The sequence below is a fragment of the Brassica napus genome, chromosome C1 (genome assembly GCF_020379485.1).
Source record: "Brassica napus cultivar Da-Ae chromosome C1, Da-Ae, whole genome shotgun sequence".
In the NCBI taxonomy this organism is placed as follows: Eukaryota; Viridiplantae; Streptophyta; class Magnoliopsida; order Brassicales; family Brassicaceae; genus Brassica; species Brassica napus.
In genome coordinates this window covers 47,679,830-47,702,602 of record NC_063444.1, presented here as the reverse complement: position 1 = coordinate 47,702,602, position 22,773 = coordinate 47,679,830, and the positions used below count along the sequence as shown (strand labels likewise).

The 22,773-nt window shown below is 33.9% G+C and overlaps 2 protein-coding genes and 1 pseudogene across 3 annotated transcripts; all 3 read right to left on the bottom strand.

Moving 5' to 3' along the window:
- Positions 1 to 2,978: 2,978 nt before the first annotated feature.
- Positions 2,979 to 7,483, bottom strand: LOC106358532. 2 transcript variants are annotated; one of them, XM_013798350.3, is made up of 7 exons: positions 7,214 to 7,483; positions 6,378 to 6,869; positions 6,136 to 6,288; positions 5,982 to 6,041; positions 5,858 to 5,902; positions 4,020 to 4,450; positions 2,979 to 3,778 (listed from the first exon to the last, which is right to left on the bottom strand). In XM_013798350.3, exons 1-7 carry the CDS (start codon positions 7,425 to 7,427, stop codon positions 3,167 to 3,169), a joined length of 2,007 nt encoding a protein of 668 aa, XP_013653804.1. In that variant the 5' UTR covers positions 7,428 to 7,483; the 3' UTR covers positions 2,979 to 3,166. The 2 variants fall into 2 exon arrangements, with proteins under 2 accessions (XP_013653804.1, XP_022554208.1); XM_022698487.2 differs by lacking the exon at positions 5,858 to 5,902.
- A 1,530-nt stretch (positions 7,484 to 9,013) lies between these two features.
- Positions 9,014 to 12,187, bottom strand: LOC125580092 (annotated as a pseudogene).
- Positions 12,188 to 21,371: 9,184 nt separating this feature from the next.
- On the bottom strand, positions 21,372 to 22,500 carry LOC125580091 (ACT domain-containing protein ACR12; the record flags this gene model as incomplete). The annotated part of the gene is made up of 6 exons (XM_048744064.1): positions 21,372 to 21,604; positions 21,685 to 21,753; positions 21,846 to 21,951; positions 22,050 to 22,105; positions 22,241 to 22,300; positions 22,408 to 22,500. Coding segments are annotated over 6 exons (447 nt in total), but the record flags the coding sequence as incomplete, so codon positions are not given.
- Positions 22,501 to 22,773: the final 273 nt, after the last annotated feature.

Genomic DNA, 22,773 nt, shown 5'->3' with positions numbered 1-22,773 from the left:
ATGACCAATGGCATTTGGTTGTAATTATTCTAGTTCACAAAGGGTTTTTTTAAAAAAGTTAGTGAGAGTGTATGAGGTGATGACACATAGGAAATGACACTCATGTATAACACATGAGGCCAAGGTTTATTTCTATGAATGTTCCTCCTTTAATAAGTAAGAGATTTTTGGGAAATTTTGAAAAAGAAACTAATAAAACAATTAATAATAGTATTTTAAATATTTTTAATTCATCAACGGTATCAATGTAATCAACCATCGTGAGGGAGAACGTGAGAGCGACGCATAGGAAACTTATTTATCAAATATTACAGAGATCTCTGCTTATTCTTGGATGTCAAAAAATATCGAAGATTGTTATTTGTACTTGCATAAAAACATAAATAATGGATGATATATGAAAACCATAACAATTTACATCAGGTAATGAACTAAAATACTTGTATTTACAAACAATAAAACTTTTTCGGCTACAATCGAACTAATCATCACCATAAATTTATAGTATTTTTTTATGATTACAGTTAAACCAATATTCCAAAGAAAATCAAAAGATAAATCTATAAATCCATAAAAAAGATTTTGTTTTTAATTGTAATGATACAAAATTTTATGAACCCCTTCAATAAATATCTCCAGGAGATATCTCTAAGATTACTCAGATCCTCGGGGCCGTCATTTGGGATCTGTTTTCAGAAGAAGATCATGCCTTACTTGGTCCAGTCTAGTTCTAAAAATCGGGAAGGCAAGGCAGGGTTACAAGTTCTTTGCGATTTTGAAAAAAAACGAGTCTCTTACTAACCCAAAAATCAAGTTTCCAGATTCCCATTTACTTATTGTTAGCCACAATGATCAGTTTCAGTATCAGGAATCTTGACCATTATTACCCCGATTTACTTATTTTTTGCCACAATGTTAGTTTCTATCTATCGGGATATTTCGTTGATTAAAAGACGTTACTCCCTAACCATATATTACCACGATTCAAAATCTTGACCCGAAATCAACTAACCAGCGATTTAAATACAAAGAGTGATTTCTTTTTTTCTTCTATGGACCAAACCCAATAAGTGGTTTGCTCAGTATGGAGAATAATATGTTGGGTAAATAATGATTCGGCTAGCATAATATGTATAAGGTCCGTATCACACTAACCATTATTATATTGTCCTAAATATTACGCAGACCATCACCATCTTCCACTTTCTAAAAATAAAAACATGGTCAGAATTACAACATATTTTAACATCATGTCATTTTATTTATTTGTTTGACATCCAATTTTCATTAGCTTCTGCCTTCTTCATTATAGACTTTATATAATAATTGATATTGAAATATCAATCAACCACAATAAGTATATATGTTATGCGTGAAATTTATATAACATTTCACTCCGTGCAAGGCAAGATCGTTACCTAATTCTTATTTAATCAATCATATTAGATCAACTATTCAAGAACAATAATAGATTATATTCAAATATAGTAGATTTAATTCTCTCTCCTCTATCCTCTCCTTCTAAACTCTTTCAACCACAGACGTTATCTGCTCTGCCTCCGGCGTGTTCGTGCGCGTGCGGCCGCCGGAGGCCTCCTTCTCCCTTGCTCTCTTTCTTTTTGCTGTCCGTCGACTCTCCTCTTCCCTTGCCGATATACTTGTGGTTCTGTAGTAGAGTTTTGCTCGGATCAGATCCGGTGTCGTCTCTGCTACTGGTGGTATCACGGTGAGGTTCTGGAGCGGTTAGTTTGGCGGATGGTCAGCTTTTAGGGCTCTGCAGTGTAGATCGGGTTTTACTTTTGATCTCCCCGGAAGTGCCGTCGTTGATGAAGGTTAAAGTGGGTCTTGTCTTGGAGTTCCACCTTCTATGGGCTGGAGTTCCACCTTCTGTGGGCTTCCAAAAGATGAGACTTTCGGTGACGGGAGTTAGTTTCTTGGGACTCTCCGGAGTCGGTGTGTCTCAGTTCTATCGTCTCTTCGCCTTGTGAACTCCGGTGCTCCTTTAGATCGGAGACAGGTCCTGAGCAGACGTACGCTGGAGGTGTTGGTGCTCTGTTCAATCCGGCTCGCGTAAATGATTGTGTTGTTTGTAGCAAGTCGTCGTCTATGGCTTCTTGTGGACAGCTCGGTCGGCCACTTCACCTCGGTTATCTTCGTCACGGCTCGCGTGCTAGCTATCTCCTTGCTTTGGTCATGACATTGCTCGGATTTGTCGCGAGGCTTCATCGTTTGTTTTCTCTCCAATGGCACCAGAGAGGACTTTTCACATTAGGGTTTTTGCTCTTGGTTCTCAAGGGTAACATTTGGCGAGGCTGTGCTCGGGAGTCATTCACACCTCGGTGTCTCCATTTGGTCTAGCGCGCTTCCGAGGACCACTTTAGTTCAAGGAGCTCTAGTGGTGGCGTTTCCTGATATTCCCTATAGCCTAGGTGTTATTGCGACTGGTTAGTATGAGAGTGGTGGTGGTTCCAGTCCACTTTTTTGCAGGTGTTTTCAGGCGGCAATGGCAAGCGCTTGCTCGATTTGGGATGAGGTTCAAAGCGTCGTGTGGCGTTACATACAAGCCATGCTTGGGGGCAATCGCAAGGCTTTGGTAAGTATTTGAATTCTCCCCTATAAGCTTGTGGAGAACATCGGGAACTAGCTACTCCGAAGGCGTCAAGAGAATTCCCGGCATCCGAGGCAACGAGGAGAACCTCACATTCTCGAGGGTCACGTTGATGGTTGAGAACGGAGACCGATATTGAAGAATTTCGAAAAACAAACTAGTGGAACGTGTCGGGTTTAGTGAGTGGGCGAAACTAGGCTTGTAATAGATTGACTTTGATGCTTTTGTTCAAAACAAGCTTGTTACGGTATCTGATTCCCAATTTTTTCGGGCAGATGTTTATTTCTAATACTTCCTTAAAAAAAAAAAAAAAAAAAAAACTATCCAAGAACAAAATAAAGGATGCATGACCTTGATGAAGGGGTACCTAGAAAAAAACAACGCCATTTAAATACATGGTGGATAATGCCATCTTCCAAACACATTTCAAAGTGTGAAACTTTACCAAAAAAAAAACATTTCTACGTGCATGAGAATATCAAAGTAGATCAGTGTCTCCGCTTAGTATATGCTTTTACAACGAGTTTTCGGACATTTATGTTCCAATGTACATTAACATTAAGACCAACATTTCATGTTTCTGTCGAAGATTCCTTTGCCGTAAGTCGAAAAGATCATCTCTTTAAGGAGAGGATACTGAAGCAGAACAAACAGCAACGCCGGGAAACAAGCGAGAAGTGTCGTCGGAGGAACTATCCATTTCTCGTCATAAAACATCGTAAACAGAGCCGAAGAGAACGCGACAAGCATCGCCGCGATGGAGACGAACAGTATCGAGAGCCCGGCGATCATCTTCGTCGGCAGAGACACCAAGAAATCGTCGAAGGAGTATCTCGCGGTGAGTATCCCGAGGAATATGAGAACAGAGGTGCACGAGGCGAAGCACGAGACCAAATCGGAGACGACGAACGTGACGAAATGCGGGTCTTTTAGATGAAAGGGGATACCTTTTTTATTGTCGTCAGTGCCGCCGGGAACGGTGAAGACCGCCGCGAACGTTACCGTGACGATGAGAGCCGCGACTAAGCTGCACGACATGGCCGTGTCTTTCATCCATTTCTCTGCCTCTTTGCGTAAAGATTCGTGCTCCTTTGTGAATATCTCGCTCGGTGTCTGCTCTTCTGTGTTCACTCTCTCCTTCTCTATCTCCGGTGCGATCCTCTCAGCCTCCTGCGTCATCAAAGTCTTGATTTTTAAACATCTGTTGCTAAGAGAAACAGAGCAAAACAGAGCAAAACAGAGAGAAACAGAAAAACACAGAGCAAACAGAGTGAAACAGAAGAAAACAAAGCAAACAGAGTGAAACAGAGGAAAACAGAGAAAACAGAGTGAAACAGAGGAAACAGAGTGAAACAGAGGAAAACAGAGAAAACAGAGCAAATAGAGTGAAACAGAGAGAAACAGAACAAACCTTGAACCATTGTAACTCGCGTTGCATCTGCAAAGTTGCACCAACAACGTTAGAGAGCTTGGAAGGAGGGGAAGGATAACCGGCGAGATGAAGCACACCATTGCCGTAACAGTCCTTGTCAGCGAGCAACAGGTGTTTCCTGTCGTCAAGACCGTAGAGGAGACTAAACACTTTCTCTTGTCTGAACTCGACGGCCAAGAGAAACAGAGTACTGCTGGAGCTAGTTCTCGTGGACCATAGAAGCTCGGAGTTGTTCTTGATCATCTCCACAAGGAAATCAACGTTCCCAAATCTTACTGCGAAGAGTAAAGCCTCGTCCACCGTCTCAGAACGTTCTCTCAGTCCCATTTTTAGTGTTTCCTTTGATATTCCGAGTAGAAGCTTCTCGGCTTGTAGATGCATCACTTTCATTCGGTACACTTCGTCTATTCCTGAACCAATCCCTCAACTCAAATTATTCATATGCCATGTAATCTCTACCCAATAACATTATCTTCTAGGAAAAAAAAACCAAAGAAAATGTCTAGCGGTTAAACTTTTTAGATCAACTACTAATATTTAAGAAATCATAGGTACATATTCGATTACCGTTGGAAATGTTCAATTTTTTTAAAAAGAGTTAATTTAACATGGTTTGGACTTAGCCATAGAAGATTTACGAGCCTACTTTTTTTTTCTTTTTTAACACTATTTATGAGCTTTTTTTCAAAAAAAAAAAAACACTATTTATGAGCCTTCACATATAGAACATCTTAATCATTCAAAATATACATACTAGATTAAACACATGCGCCTGCGCGGGATTAATATTATATAAATTAGTTTTACGTATTACATGTTCTTTTACATATTATTAAATAATACATATATATTGATAATTAAAAACTCAGTAAATACTAAATTAGTGCAAACACATAAATAAATTTTATTAATTAAAACAAACACTTTTTCTATTTTCTATTTTTTATTTTATATGATATAAAATTAAGTTTTAATGATATTAACATAGATATATAGTACATTTTAAATATTGATATCTGTTAAAAAATATTTTATACTCATATTGTTTTTTGATCATTTGTAGTTTCTGTAACAAAAATTTTGAATTACCGATAACAATTTTTTTGTGGGATGTTTAATAGTTTTAGTCATTTATAATTTTAAAAACATTATGAAAAGTTTTAAAACTAAATTATAGTTGTCAATATTTGTTCAAATTTTTATCAAACGAAAAATCAAAGCAACTTTCGAAATTAAAATACATATGTATTTTTATATGGTACATAATTTATTTTTAAAAATATTAATATTTATTAAATGAGACTTCTTATTATATAATTTTGTAATCATTTATATCTTGTTATAATAAAAAATTAAACCATGAAAAATTCAATGTGAGATTTTTCACAACTTTAGTCATTTATATTCGTTTTTAAAATTTCAAAATATAACATATACAGAAAAATCTAAATTTTTACTATATTAATGTGGTTGTTTAATTTATTTTAATATGTTAATTTTTATTAAAAATGATAGAAAATAGGCTAATTTTTATCAAATATTTATTATTCAAAATCATTAATTGTCATATATACTTTAGCCACATTTGGTAATTCTGGTATTTCTATTTAAGGAAACAATGAAGAACATTAATAATCAATTTATGATTAGTTTAATAAAAGGCTTATTATATATTTTGATGGACCAACATATTTTTCTAATGATTCTAAAAATTATTTTGGTGATGACACGTGTCTACAAAAAAATTATAATATTTCTCTTTTAATATATAAGATATATATATATATATATATATATGTTTGATGAGTAATACTTACCGGTCCATTTGGTGAGTAATTTGAGCAGTTTCCTGGTCAGAGTATCTTAAGAAGCAATAAAAACGAATCTTTCTCACATTCTTCTAAGGAATATAGAGACTTTTATGATGTACATGGAACTTACTATGTTGATCTTTGTCTGAACGGGTAGCCTCTGGAAGAGTCGGCAGCTTTACTTCTAACCCTAACAAGTGAGAAAAGTAAAAATCATTTTCTTGACTTTTTTGGACCAAAAAGATTTGATCGTTGTTATCAAGAAGTCTTAGATTGGTACGAACAAGAGTAGATGAAGCGTTCCAACGGTCCGAGATAACAGCCACCAGGAAAAAGATCAGGCTTTGAAGCCAAAACAATGATGGGTATTGACTCTATTTGCGAGTGTTTTGTAACGGCCAAGCGTTCAGACAAGCTGAACAGATCCAGTGCGATGTCTTATTGAACAAAGAAGAAGAAAAAAAAAAGAAGTTATCATCGAAACTGCGTAAAACATGTGTTGCTTGAGTTCCAAGAAACAACTGACCTAGCATTTTATAAAAGATGGCGTTGAGGAAGAGCAAGGAACCATGATACCCATCTTCATCAAGCAACACTTGAACAGGAGTTCTAATGTAAAGATAACGAGCCATCTCCATCTGCGTGTTCTCGACCGCAACCACAACAGGAATCTGACCATTGTTTCCAGGAATCTCTAGCAGCTTAGGGTTCTTGGCGATCAAGACTTCAGCAATCTCCATGTTTCCACTAACCGCAACGACGGTGAGAGGCGTGTGGTATGAAGCATTCTGGCTCATCTTGGGAATCATTTGTTCAGGTGTCATACGACGGAGAAGCTCTTTAACAATCTCAGGCTTCCCACACGCGCAAGCTTTCAACAAAGGTGTCTCGTAAAAGTTTATCCATTCGTCTACTGCGTCGGGACGACGGTTCAAGAAGTCCTTGACGACTTCTACACGACCTTGGCTTATTCCTTGGCTTAGTTGTATGTAGTCATAGTATAAATTTGTATTCCTCTCTACATCAACAACAAGATATATACACAAAATAAAAATTTCTTTGCATGGCTTCAAGGATATATAGATCATCTAAAATATGCAATGTGATTACTGATAACCTAGTCACACACGCTTTAACTTTGAGGTTCGAAGTTGAGACTTTGAATTAAGAACCTTTTCGTAACTGAGGAGCTGAACTATTGGCTAAAACTGTTAGATTACCTAGTTGAGATCTAATGGATCTGAGGTCCACTCAATCTACAAAGAGTTAATTTTTAAAATGGTTTGGATTTCGTCCTAGGAGATGTACGGGGCTTTGAGCTCGAAACCTAGACATTTTTCTAAAAAAGAAGAGAATTCTTACTCTGAAGCCGAGATGTGGAAAGGGCTGATTCGATGAATGGAGTCTGGATATTGAGACGATCATTTGGAGCTTCATCTTCAGGAGCTTTCTTTATAGGAGAGGAACTATCGCGTAAGCCACCTTGAGGAACCTTTGTGTTAGCGAACTTGAAAGGGCTCCTCCTAAATGTTTCCTTTAAACCAGCTGCGTCTAAGTAATTAGAACTCATTGCCATATTAAGTTTTCTTTGACAAACTCTAAACAAAGTATAAACAAATTAAAGAAAGCAAATGGTAATAGGGTATATATATATAAATGGGTTTAAGTATATGTCGTTGTCTGTACGTACATGCAAGGCATAACAGTAACATTCAATCTTTGGTGTTTTTTTGTCCTATTCTTTGATTGATCTTACTTAAGATATATCCTTTGCTTCGCTACTGATTATTTTATTTGGAAAGCTTTGCTTTTCTGGTTGAAAGACAAATAAAGGTTCTTCCTTATGAAATTATTATTTTGAAATATAACTCACGTGTACGTTTTCTGTTAATAATATAATTAGTAACTACTTGGAAAGATTTCTTGCTTATAGAAAGAAAAATATACATCGCCTTTAAAAGAAAGACTTATTTTTGGGTTCACCCCGTAGGGTGAATCTTTAGGTTCACCAACCAATAGTATTATGTTATTTCATATTCGATATCTTTTAAAAAGGGAAACAAAATATTGTCAAATTATATTATTTTTTTTAAATTAAAAGGTAAAATAAAATAAATAAAAAATAGTACTAATTACAAAAAAAATATATTTTTAACGTCGTCAGCAAAACATTAAACCCTAAATCATAATCTCTAAACCTTAAATCCTAAACCCTAACCCTAGGGTAAACCCTAAACTTTAGGATAAATCTTAAACTCTAGGATAATCTTAAACTCTAAATCAAAATCACTAAACACTAAAACACTCAAGGGTTTAGGGTTTAGAGTTTAGGGTTTAGAGTTTTAGGGTTTAGTGTTTTTATTTAGAGTTTAGGATTTATCCAAGGGTTTAGGGTTTACCCCATGGTTTAGAGTTTACCCAAAGGTTTAGGGTTTACCCAAAGGTTTAGTTTTACCCAAGGGTTTAGGGTTTAGGATTTAGGGTTTAGGGATTAGGATTTAGGGTTTAGTGTTTTGCTGACGACGTTAAAAATATTTTTTTTAAAATTTTTTTTTTTGTAACTGCTATTTTTTTTTTTACTTTTTTTTATTTAAAACATAATATAACTTGATAATATTTTGTTTACTTTTTTAAAGATATCGAATTTGAAATAATGAAATCCTATTGGCTGGTGAACCCAAAATAACTCTTAAAACAATCTTAAAACAATAGCAAAAAACAATGAAAAAGAGGAAGTAAGGTGGACATATTTTTAACTAGTCCCTACCCGTTGAGAGAGCAAGGAAGGATACTTGCTCACCACTAGATTTGACTGTTACCGAGTGTTGACTATGTGTCGATCCTACATATTGAAGTTCATTGAGCTAGCAAGGTTGAGTATTTTGTTCTTCGGTGATTCTTTTCATTGCATTTCTCCTTGAGAAGAGTTGAACATCATGATGAGCTCATGAGAAGAGGCTGAACAAGCAGTCTCAGATGAAGCGATTTATGGGGGAAACGCATCGATGAGGCAAGCGGACAGATGGATGACCAGTCATTGGAGACAATAATATCAAGGAGATCTTGCGGTATGCTAAGGAATATGAGCAAGAGAAGATAGAGAGTATCGAACAGTGAAATCGTATGCGAAAATAGTGTGACATGAGTCATCAAGTATCTTGCTCAAGGGAATATGAGCACAGAGGTGCAGAGGTCGAGAGTGTCTGAAAGGATAACGCCGTGAAATGCATGTCTGTAGGAAGAAGAGGCTTGCCCACGTCTCATCATAACCTCCAGGGACAGTGAATATGGCTTGAAAAGTGACAGTTGCAATGAGAGCAGCCACGAAGCTACAAGCAGTGGCTGTGTATTTCATCCATTCTTCTCCTTCTTTTCTTAGAGGCTCGTGAGACGCTTCGAATACTTGCCGTGGTGTCATCTTCTCGTTGTTTTTTTGCACCACTTCACGCTCTGATACCAAGCTCTTTACTTCCATATACCATCTAATCTCTCTTTGCATCTCTAGGGCAGATCCTGAAATCTTGGAGAGATGGTCTGGTCGAGGAGATAGATAAGCGACTATATGGAGGATGTTGTTGTTATCTTTGTCGAGAGATCTAAGTAGGGCGCGACCTTTCTATCATCTAAGCCATGTATGAGGCTAAAGATCTTATCCTTCCTGAATACAACGGCCAGCTGAAAGAGGTTTCGGCCAGAGACAGCTTCAGAGATCCAAAGAAGTTGAGGGTTACATTTAATTATCTCGATGAAAATTCCATGTTCCCGTTCTCCACTGCTTCAAGTAGTGCTTCATAGATCGTCTCTCTCCTCTTATCATTAACGGTGCCTCGTAGTCGTAGCTCTTTGGCAGATTTGCACATTAATCGTAGCAAGTATCAGCTTTAAGATGTCTATCTTTAAGTTCATATATTTGCTTGAATCCTCTGACAAAGAAAAACATAATTTATGTTATTTTTTATAGTTAAACATTTATGTATAGCTATGGTTCTGTGAATTCCACAATGGAAATAATTAGAAAGGAAAAAAAACTAACATATGAAAAACCTATAGGTCAACCTACTCATTGATATATATATATATATATATATATATGATTTTGTTTCAAAAGTCCATGTGAATTATCATGATTCATAGCAGATAGATATTAGTCATGTGAATAGTACTGGTTAAGTACAGTATGTGTTTCTAGAAAAAGTAGTCTTGAGCCGAACCAAATAGTTTAATAAGAAAATCTCTACTAAGAGCACCATTAAAGCAGTAACTTAGAGGGGTGTTTAGTGATTTTGAGATTTAAAAAAAGAAAATAGACAAAAGATGGAAGCGTCGGTGCTTAATTAAGCTGTCCAAGCGTCGGTACCTAATCACATTTACAACTTAAAATTATTAAAAAAAGAATAAGCACCCCTAATTGAATATTTGGGTTAATGGTGCTCTAACAACATGCATGTATAATAATTAACTTCATATAGAAATTAAAACGAGAAATTTTGGGTTCACCCCCTAGGGTGAACCTAGGTTCACCATCCAATAATGTTTGAGCATTTGATATTTGATATCTTTTAAAAAAGAAATAAAATTAAATATCCAAATTATATTATATTTTTAAATAAAAAAACATAAAAATAGTTATAAAAAATTAATTAATTAATATTGTTAAGTCTTCAGAAAATACTAAAACCTATACCCTAAATACTAAATACTAAACCCTAAACCCTAAACGTTAAACCTTAAACTTTGGATAAACTCTAAACTGTTGAAAAATCTTAAACCCTAAATCATACATTAAAAACTAAATTTTAATAACACTAAACCCTAAATCCTAATCAATAATAAACCCTAAACACTTGGGTAAACTCTGAACCCTTGGATAAATCATAAATTCTAGGGTTTAATTTTAATATTTTTTATTTAGATTTTATGATTTATCCAAGGGTTCAGAGTTTATCCAAGGGTTTAGGGTTTAGTGATTAGGGTTTAGGGTTTAGTTTTATTAAGATTTAGCTTTTAATGTATGATTTAGTGTTTAAAATTTTCCAATGGTTTGGAGTTTAGGATTTAGGGTATAGGATTTCGTGTTTTGCTAACGGTTTAACAATATTTATTTATTTATTTTTTGTAACTATTTTTATGTATTTTTATTGTTTTATTTTAAAAATATATCTTATTTTGAAATTCAATTTTGTTTCCTTTTTTAAAGATATCAAATATCAAATACTCAAACACTATTGGTTGGTGAATCTAGAGGTTCACCCTAACAAGAATTTCTCAATTAAAACAATCGATCAGTATAATATATGCGTATGTGAGTGTTTGTTTGTGTGAACTCCGTTGTAGCAGAGATATCAAGCAACTTGGATAAAAATTAAAACAAGTTCCATTTACGTACCAAACCATTTCGGAAGACCTTTTACTGTCATCCAAATATATACCTGGTGAATAGAACACAGATAAACTTCAGTAAGTATGTATATATATTAATTAAAATTAATCATTTTGGGATAAAGAATCCAAAATTGGATGTGTGCATGGCGTACGCTGGTATGGGTTTGGTTTTGGAGGCTCAGAGTCCGTTGGAAAATTCAAGTCTATACCTATACCTATATATGAACAATCAAGTTTAGCTAACAAGATTTCAATGAAGAAAGAGAGAGATGAATTGTGAAGGTAGATACATACAATTGTAGACGAGGTGTTGCCAAAGTCCAAGATCGTAGTGGCTACGAAACAAGTCAGGTTTCAAAGCTAACAACCTAAGTGGAGATGACCTATGACTGGAGTGTTTAGTCGCTGCCAGGTACGGTAGTTTCTTTGACAAGACTGGATCTGACCGGACATTTTCGAAGAACTCCAACACAATGTCTAACAGTCCATGAAACCAAATTTTTATGTCAATTTAAACAGTATAGAAACTAGGAAGCTGTATTTATTTTAGGGTTTCCGAAAATTTTGAATTGAACAGCTCGAAAATGAAACGTTTGCATATGTTGAGTATATTATAAAAGCAACTATGAGCGGCCTCAGTTAGATACCAGATACTAAAGACTTACCGAGAAATCCATGCAAAATGGCGTCAAGAAGGAGACAAGTAGCCCAATATCCGTCTTCATGCATCAAAACATTAAGAGGTGTCCGATCAAAAAGATAGCGAGTGACCTTTTTGTGCCCTGCATTTGATGCCCGCACAACCGGTACAGCTAGCTCACAGCGAGCTGGTCGCTTCTCCATAACCAGCCGAGGATTGTTTTCATCACACTTCTTAACAGTCATTAAATCGCCATTACCAGCAGCAATATCGAGCGCTAACCTCTCCGGCGTAAGGTGAGGCCGCGTCGTCATTTCTTGCAATTGTTGCTTGACGATCTCCAATTGAGAACAAGTACATGCCTTTTGCAATGGTGAATCGAATACGTCGATCCACGCACTAGTTGTTGCATCTTGCCGCCGGACGTTCAAGATGCCTTGCAAAACTTCGAGGCTTAATGATTGTGATTGTGAACATTCACAATTTTCACCTACAATTACAAACCGCACGAGAATCTATTCTATTAAAATAGCAGTGTGACCTAGGCCTGGGCATTTTGGGTATCGGTTCGGTTCGGTTCGGGTATCTCGGGTTTCGGGTAGTTCGGATAGGGGCTAGAGGATCCATTTAGTACTTGACATATTTTCGGTTCGGTTCGGTTCGGATAGTTTCGGGTTCGGTTCGGTTCGGATAGTAAATGTAGGAACCGGAAAATATCCAGAAAAAGTTCGGTTCTCATTTGGATCCGGTTCGGGTTTGGATAGTTCGGGTAGTTCGGATAATTTGGATAAAATATCGGTTATTTAGGGTAAAATATCAAATAATTAAGATGATTTACATAAAAATTTTGGATATTTTGGATTACTTTGGATATTTCGGATAAAACTATCCGGATACTTTCGGATACTTTCGGGTAATTTGGATACTTTATAATAATTTAGTTATCATCAAGGATTTTCAGATACTTTTAATAGAATTTTAAATTTAAAATATATATTTAATGATGTTATATGTATATATAATTAATATTTTTATATATTCGGGTACCCGTTCGGTTCTCGGTTCGGTTCCGGTTCGGTTCGGTTATTTCGGATATAAAAATATAGGAACCGTTCGTGTATTTAAGGGTATTGGTCCGGTTCCGGTTTCGGGTATTTCGGTTCGGTTCCGGTTCGGTTCTTCGGTTCCGGTTATTTTGCCCAGGCCTAGTGTGACCCATTGATAAAAGTATGGTGCAACTATTATTTTTTTTTATCTTTATCATTATTTAAAATATTATTTATTATGCTTTATGCCATTAGACCTATATTTAAATTACCAATTGAAAAGACCTAAAAAAATGTAAAACAAAAAATATATCCGCCCTCAAAAATGGCGGGTCAGAATCTAGTAAGAATTAAAATGATTAATCAGTTTAAAAAGATAACAAGCTAGCGAAGAAAATCACATCCATATAAATATACTTAGATGCGAAAACATATTGTTTTATACACATGCAAACGGAACCTAACATTTAAAACAAGTTACAAGAACTACAACATGCAGACTGTTAACGAAACATGCGCGATACCAAAAAAAACATGCACTATGTGTTTATTATAATACAAAGAGTCGCTACAAGTGCCTAATTAGTAACGAGATGATGAAAATAAAACCAGTTTTACTGAAAAAAATAGTGAGCTATTTAAAGAACCTGGCATTTGTCCTGAAAAACTAGCTGCGGCTTGTCCTGACGAACTAGCTCCCGCTTGTCCTGAAGAACTAGCTGCCCCTTGTCCTGAAGAACCTAGCATTTCTTCTGATTCTGGTAGGAAATAGGGAGTTGTTTCGTCAATTTCTTCTCAAATCAACTCTTTCAAAGTTTGATGAAAAAACTTGGCACAATAAGAATCTATTTATAGGGGTTTAATGCGCAATTACTCTCACGTCATTACATTCTTTCTAATAATATTTTGACAGTGTTTTTTGTTGCCGTCAAAGGAACTTATTAGTATGATTATATGATTATTTTTGTTCGTCTGACTTTTTGGTTTTTTTCCTCTATTTTCTCACTAAACATTTATAAACAGTATTACAAACATATATAAAACAATGTAACTAAATTAAAAGATCATGCTGGACATTTTCAATTCCTTTGATATATTTGGTTTGTCAAATTCCTTTGACATTTTCACATATTTTTTTGGGTTTTTTTGCAGAATTGACCTATAACTTAAAGTCAAACACAAAACTAACCTTTTTTTAAAAAAAATTGGTTTTGCCCTATTCACCCCACAAGTTCATATAATTTACGAAAATGCCATCAATTTTTTTTTCTTTTTTTTTCGAAAATAACATTTTTACTCTCTCACCCTCATCATTTTCAAGTAATTACAAGATTGCCATTGTCATCAATACCACAACCACCATGAACAACCAATTTGAAGCTCTTAATGCTCCAAAAATCGATTTACCCTTCTTCTTTTTCCATTCTTGTGAACTAAACACAACATATCTCTCACTTTCTCTCCACAATGAGCTAAAAAAACAAGATTTTGATTCTAAATTTTTTATGGTTCATAGAGTCATAGAAGCTAACGATTCTGGGTGGGTTACTTTCGTTTGTGATTCTGTGTGCTTGGAGAAGCCTTATGTATGCTAAGGAACTTATCTCACCAATTTAAGGTCTGTTCGTCAGACGACTTACTTGGGAAGTCGTCTGGCTGTAGACAACTTACCTGGAAGTCGTCTGGTCAACGCAGAGGTTATTTTTGCAATTGACTTTGAAATCTGTAACCTGAGACGACTGAAAGTTAAGTCGTCTGTTTTTGTTTGGTTTCAAAAAAAATTTCAAAGAACCTAGACGACTTACATTTCAGTCGTCATAGGTTAGTTTTGCATTTGACTGGATAATTTCAGAAGTTTGACTTCCCCAGACGACTTACATTTCAGTCGTCTGGCGAAAATTAAAATAATAATATTTTTTTAAAAGTAGACGACTTACAGTTAAGTCGTCATAGGTTAGTTTTGCAATTGAAAAAAAAACTTCAAAATTTAATTATACACAGACGACTTATAATTCAGTCGTCCACGAGACGACTTACTTGTAAGTCGTCCAGGATTTTTTTCCGAGATTCTGGTCAAACCTCGTAAATCCTGGACGACTTACATTTCAGTCGTCTCGTGGACGACTGAATTATAAGTCGTCTGTATATAATTAAATCTTGAAGTTTTTTTTTCAATTGCAAAACTAACCTATGACGACTTAACTGTAAGTCGTCTACTTTTTAAAAAATATTATTATTTTAATTTTCACTAGACGACTGAAATGTAAGTCGTCCAGAAAAGTCAAACTTCTGAAATAATCCAGTCAAATGCAAAACTAACCTATGACGACTGAAATGTAAGTCGTCTAGCTTTTTTGGAGTTTTTTTTTAGCCAAACAATAGTAGACGACTTATTTTTCAGTCGTCCGAAATAACAGATTTCAAAGTCAATTGCAAAAATAACCTCTGCGTTGACCAGACGACGTATAGTTTAGTCGTCTGGACAACTTAGATTGAAGTCGTCCGCGTCTTCTCCGCTAGTTTTTAAGTCTTCTACGTTAGTTTTTGAATAACTTGTATTTTTAAGAGTGATAAGTAACTTCAAGATATGTAAAACTCATATTTACAAAATATGTTCTCTCCCTTAGTTTTACTAAATTTGACTAAGTTTTTCAACGTAAACTTATAATAAAATATGATATGCTTTGACTAGTTACTATTGTTTGTTTCCATCTCTTAAGTATTATTGTTATAGACAATAATGATGACTATTGTTATGAGTTGGAAGAAGGGTTAAAATGCTTCTTAAAATGTTGTATCAATATAAAGCTACCAACATTCTTGTTTATTAAGATGAGAAAAAGGCCATTGGAGTTTATTATTGCATATGAGAGATCCAAAGATAAGAAAAAGGCTACTGAAGTCTATTATTTCATTGATTTGTAAATGTGTAAACACATTGTTAGCACATTTAATACATCTTGGAAAACATTATTACTGATTTTACAAAAAATTCACAACTAAAAGAGTAGACATGCAATTCACAAAACAGACCACAAACAAAACTATTATAGATCATTCCTCTACAAAGACAAGCTTGGATTCCACTTGAGTAGACAAGACCACACGACTTTTAAGAAGTCCAGACGACTTCTAAGAAGTCCAGACGACTTCCAGGAAGTTCAGACGACTTTGTCAGAAGACTTTTAGGAAGTTCAGACGACTTCCAGACGACTTTACAGGAAGTCCAGACGACTTTACAGGAAGTCCAGACGACTTTTTCAGAAGACTTCCAAGAAGTCCAGACGACTAACAAGTAAGTCGTCCCAGAAGTCTTCCAGATCTGAAAAACCTGCATATTAAATCCAGATCTAAAAAACCTGCATATCCAAAAACGTTCAAATGGCTTAAAAACAGAAAAAATGAGTGAAAGATTAGATAAATCTACCTTTACAGAACACACAAAAATACATATCTAAAAATAATAGATCTACCTTTAAATTAGTGGAAGATGAGTACCATCTAATTAAAAACCTGCAAAAAAGATAGATTAGTAAGAAAGACATGAGACAAAACTGGAAAATTCATATAAAGTTTGGTGTTTTCAAGTCAAAGAGATTAGAGTGGGTTTGGAGAGTTTTAGTTTGCGAAAAAAGTAAGAACTTTATACAACAAGAAGTTACCAAATACAGAAAAATCAGACATAAGAACTTACCAAAACGCTCAGATCTATTATGAAAAGGAGACTTCGTCAGAAGACTTTCATGAAGTCCAGACGACTTCCTGGAAGTCCAGACGACTTCCTGGAAGTCCAGACGACTTCCTGGAAGTCCAGACGACTTCCTGGAAGTCCAGACGACTTCCTGGAAGTCCAGACGACTTCCTGGAAGTCCAGACGATTTCCTGGAAGTCCAGACGACTTTGTCAGAAGACTTCCAAGAAGTCCAGATGACTTCCAGACGACTTCCAGACGACTAACAGGTAAGTCGTCCAAGAAGTCTTCCAGATCTGAAAAACCTGCATATCAAATCCAGATCTGAAAAACTTGCATATCCAAAAACGTTCAAATGACTTAAAAATAGAGAAAATGAGTGGAAGATTAGATAAATCTACATTTATAGAACACACAAAAATACATATCTAAAATTAATAGATTTACCTTTAAATTAGTGGAAGATGAGTACCATTTGATTAAAAACCTGCAAAAGAGATAGATTAGTAAGAAATACATGAGACAAAACTGAAAAATTCATATAAAGTTTGGTGTTTTCAAGTCAAAGAGATTAGAGAGAGGTTGGAGAGTTTTAGAATGATGAACATTACATTTTTGTTGCAGCCATTTGAGAGGAGGAGAGAGAATGTGTAAATTTTTCTTTATATAGGGAGACAAAAAATCCAATTAGGTTAAATATTTTTGACTCAGACGACTTCCTGGACGACTTACATTTCAGTCGTCTGGTGAAGAAATTAAAACAGACGACTTACATGTAAGTCGTCCAGAAGAGTTTAATATTTTTAGCGGGAAATTAAATATTTTTAGCGGGAAACTAAAATAGAAGACTTTCCAGACGACTTACAAGTAAGTCGTCTGGTTTAAATTATTTAAGCGGGAAAATAATTTTTTAAAAAAATTTAGGCGGGAATATTTGGACGACTTACATGTAAGTCGTCTGTTTTAATTTCTTCACCAGATGACTAAAATGTAAGTCGTCCGAGTAAATTATTCAACAGACGACTGAAATATACGTCGTCCGAGTAAATTATTCAACAGACGACTGAAATATAAGTCGTCCACACCCTAAACATAACCCCTAAACTTAATTATCTAATTAAAGACTTCATAAAATCAAATCAAACTTGAAAAGTGTTTACTATACACATAAATAAACACATATAAGTGAAAACTAATTTTTGAAAAAAACATTTTAGTTTTCCAAAATCTAACCCTAACAATACATACAATACTACAACATATGTTTGCCAAACTCCTAAACCAAAGTATTTCATGATTCACTACTTCCACTCATCTATCTTCAAAACAAATCAATTTTATCATATCTTAATTTATATCACTTAAAACTGTTTATAATTACTTGATTTTTATTTTTCACACATCAAAATATTTTTTTACAAGATTTATAAATTATTTTTAAAATAAATCGGTACCAGACGACTTACACTTCAGTCGTCCAGACGACTTCCAACATCTCAGACGACTCAGACGATTTACTAGGGCTATATTCGTAAAAATGGCTTCTGTTTTTTTGTTTGGTCACAAGGGGCTGAGCTGTAATTTCACTAGGCTTTTAGGTTAGTTTTGCATTTGATTCAAGTTTGGGTATAGGTTTGGGGTTAAAATCAAGTTGTGGGTTAGTTTTGGCAAAAACCCCTATTTTTTTTCTGCGACGTTCCCAGGGGCAGAGCCAGAGGTCATTTAGTAATAGAGGGGTCAGGCTGACCCTTTTAAATTATGAAAAATATATTATGTGTGCTTAAGAATATTATAATTCTGTACTGTAATATAAATAACTTTTGGCCCCGGTGCATATTAAAGTTCAAACATGAGACATAAAATATCGGGGAAAACTGCTAATTCATGCCCAAACTAGGGGTTGATGAGAAAGTACATACCTCAACTTTTACTACACGTCAAAACATACCTTCACTAATCAAAAATTTAAAATTCATGCCTGAACTAAGGCTCGATAGAAAAATACATACCCCAACTCTTATTGCATGCCAAAACATACTTTAACTAATCAAAATTTTGAAATTTATGTCTAGTCTTTAGAAGTCCCAATCAATACTATTATTTGCGAAATAATTTTTTTACAACGGAACTCTCACGTTAAAAATTAGAGTGGCTAAAGTTTATGTTATCCTTAATGAATTTTATATATATTCTATTATATAATAAAACAAATTTTATTTGCAACGGAGTTCTCACGTTAAAAGTCTATATTATCCTTAATGAATTTTTATATATATTCTATTATATAATAAAACAAAATTTATATTAAAAAACTTATATATTTTTTAAAAAATAATTATGATGATTCTTATATATTGTGTTGTTATCTTAAATAATAGTTTACTATTATAAAAGTAAAAAAATTAAGAGAAGTGATTTTTTGCAATATTATATTTTTTTAAAAAATATAGGATAATTCTTATATATTGTGTTGTTATCTTGAAATAATATTTTACTATTATGAAAGTTAAATTTTAAGATAAAAATAATATCTAAGTAAATATTAATGAAGCAATATATTTGTATAAGGATATTTTTTAAGAAGTGATTTTAAGATATATTTGTATAAGTAAATATTATAAGTAAATAATATTTAGTAAATATTATTTACTAATATTTACATCAAGATAACAACACAATATATAAGAATTATCTTATTTTTTAAAAAAATATAATAATGTGAAAAATCACTTCTTTTATTTTTTTTTTACTTTTATAATAGTAAAATATTATTTTAAGATAACAACATAATATATAAGAATCATCATAATTATTTAAAAAAAAATATAAGATTTTTTAACATAAAATTCATTTTATTATATAATAGAATATATATATATATATATATTCATTAAGGGTAACATAGACTTTATCCACTCTAATTTTTAACGTGAGAGCTACGTTGCGAAAAATTACTTCGCAAATAATAATATAGATTCGGATTAGGATTGACTTCTAAAGACTAAGAATAAATTTCAAATTTTTGATTAGTTAAGGTATGTTTTGGCATGCAATAAGAGTTGAGGTATATAATTTTTTATCGACCCCTAGTTCAGACATGAATTTCAAATTTTTGATTAGTGAAGGTATGTTTTGACATGCAGTAAAAGTTGGAGTATGTATTTTCTCAACGATCCCTAGTTCGGGCATCAATAAGCCGTTTTCCCCATAAATATTGTTCAGATACATAAAACAATACAAGCTCAAATACCTTTTTGAATAAGGGCTAAGCCCCAATACTGGGAAGTTGAGTTTCTTTTGAATTAAAAAAAAAAACTATCATATCCTTTATAGTTAAGAAAAAAATAGGAAATATATATATATATCTCCGCAACTGACGTTCCGTTTATGTATTACGTTCTTGTGGAGAAGCGATCCCATCAGTGCTTTTCTATTAAGTTTCTGAAAATCAAATAAATTTGTTGAGATACTTAAATTTCTTTTTATATTATTATTGAATCAGTCATAAAGAAACTAGAATTAGTCACCAGAACAGTTAAAAGTATTAAGCGAAGTTTCTATTAATTTTATTTAATGTCATCTTTGGAGACCCAAAAAGAAAAGAATCAGTCCCAAATTATTTTCATTTCGAAAACTATTTAGTTATTTATTCTGGACTATTACAGAATACATCTAATGAGTTAGCAGGTGGTGGAGTGCATTTTTCACCTTCAATTTATCAATTAAACATGATATACTTAAAAAAACAGTTGTTAGCATCAGCGAATAATGCTGACAAGGAGCACACACACCATAAAGATTTGCAATTTTTAAAAAATCTTGTTGAAAGATTCTGAAATAAGTTTGTTGTCTAAAAACCTGAAGTCGGAAAAAAAAACTTATATGAGTTATGATGCTGCTACTTGAGATTGCGACGGTAAAAAAAATCTAGAGGCGTACTAGTTCTCGGTATTATTTTCTAAAAAAATAGTCAATTATTCTTTTTTAACAAAAAATATCTCTTGTAATTGATTATATATTACATTATAGAAAATAAAAAACTGATGTATTCAAATAAAAAATAATTAATATATTATTTTGAATATTAAAACAGTTAGTGAGTTCAAATAATAACAAAATTTTAGTTATTGTATTGTTATGAAAAAAAATCTTTTACTAATTTATGTTTATTGAGCTTGCAAACATTTGAATTTTGTTTTCAATTTTTAAGGTAAATGATTCAAATAGCACAATATAAAATTATATAAAACAGCTCACAAATCTTTTTCAAAAATAGTATTAATTTTTTCGACAATACTAAATTACTTTGAACTTTAAACCCTTATCTTAACCCGGCTTTCTACTAAACCCTAAATCTTAATAACCCAATATAAAATAATTTTTTAAACTTTTAATTAATGTTATTTTGAAATTTTCCTTCTTATATGTTATTTTTGGAAATAAAAAGTGTTTAAGTACTATTGGGTATTCTCTTTTTCTATGAAATTTCATTGGATTTTATGTTAAAAAAATTTTAATAGTATATATGAAAGTTTAAGGACCTGTTCAATAAATCTCTATATTATTTCAGAGATACTCCTATTATTACTCTGATCCTAGGGGTCATTTAGGTGCCGTTATCGGAAGATCCAGCCTTACTCGGTCCGGTCCAGTCCAGCCCTGAAACAGAAACTTTTCAAAATCCGGAAGGAAAGGCACTTTCAAGTTCTTTCCAAATTTGAAAAAATCGAGTCTCTTATTATTTTCAAAAGGACCCAAAAATCAAGTGTCAAGAACCCCATTTATTGATTTTTAGGCACAATGGTTCAGTTTTAGTATCAGGAATTTCTACATCATCTTCCAAACAGATGACTTGAAAGTTTCGAAGCACAGATACGACTGCGTGAAGAAGGATAGAGAGCAATTTATGTTTTTGAACAAACAGAGTTCATTTAGTAGCTGTCGATGTCAGTTTCAGGCCTTCTCAGGAAGTAACGCAGACAGTTCACCAGCTCCTGCAGGAGAAGTTGATTCTTAACCTCTCTTTTTTTTTAAATGTTTCAAGTAGAAAGTAACAGAAACAAAAAAAACTCACCTGTGACAAAGTACGGTTTAGTGCTTGCCCTTGGTAGCTTACATGAAATTTGTCTTTCGCAACCAGTCCCTGGGACAATGGACAAGTTATTATTATAAGGATGTAGAAAGGGAATTACACTGTAGGTACATGTGGAGATTGTATTAAAGAATTTTTAGTACCTCTGTGTCTATCTCTGCGGATTCCACGTCAATGTTGATATCAGCCATCACTTTTATCATCTCTACAACCAGACCTGGCCTGTCCGCTGTCTCTATGCAAAGCAGGCTAGAGAAAACAGCAAACCGGCGAGGGTTATGCACACCATTCTGTAAGGCACAAAAATGTGACTATGAGCTGTCATTTCTACTTATATATATATATACCTCCTCTTTGGTCCGTCTTCCTTCACATGTATGTGAGTCGCGATATCAACATCAACCTGTCACCAAATGAATCCAAAACAGAGTAAAGCTGGCTTTTTAAAACAGCTGCAGACTTATTCAAAAGCTCGATTTAGCCGGAAGACATGGGGAACAGAAGTACAGTCCAACAAGCATAGTATAGTAAACCTTACCTTCTTTTCTGGAGCCTTTATTCCAAAGGTCTCACCCATTGCAAGTTGTTCGCTACATTCCTACAAAACAAACACAGGCAATGTTATAAGATTATCCAAAGCTGAATGCAAGCTTTTTTGAATGTGAATGTGATCAAGGTAAAGAGATAAAGAAAGCATAAGCAGACCGGATGGTATTTTAAGAGATTGTTGATGATTGTTAACCGAATTTGCTCCAACAAGTCAGGATCTTCCACTTTCCGACCAGTGTCTCTGTTATTAAAAAAAAAAACAAATCGAAAATCAATTCAGGCATCTGTGACAGCTGACAATCCAGGTAGCTGAAGATGATACTTGCAGACATTATCAAAATTTTCGGAATAGGAAAGTACTTGATCAGATTCACTATTTCCATGCTAATTATCAATTTTGAAAGAACTATTCAGATAATATATAGTAATGTCAATCATGGATTCATATGAAAGATCTCTACACCAGCACAAGATGAACATAATTTCCACGGTTGATCATAAACAAGGGTGGACATTAACAAA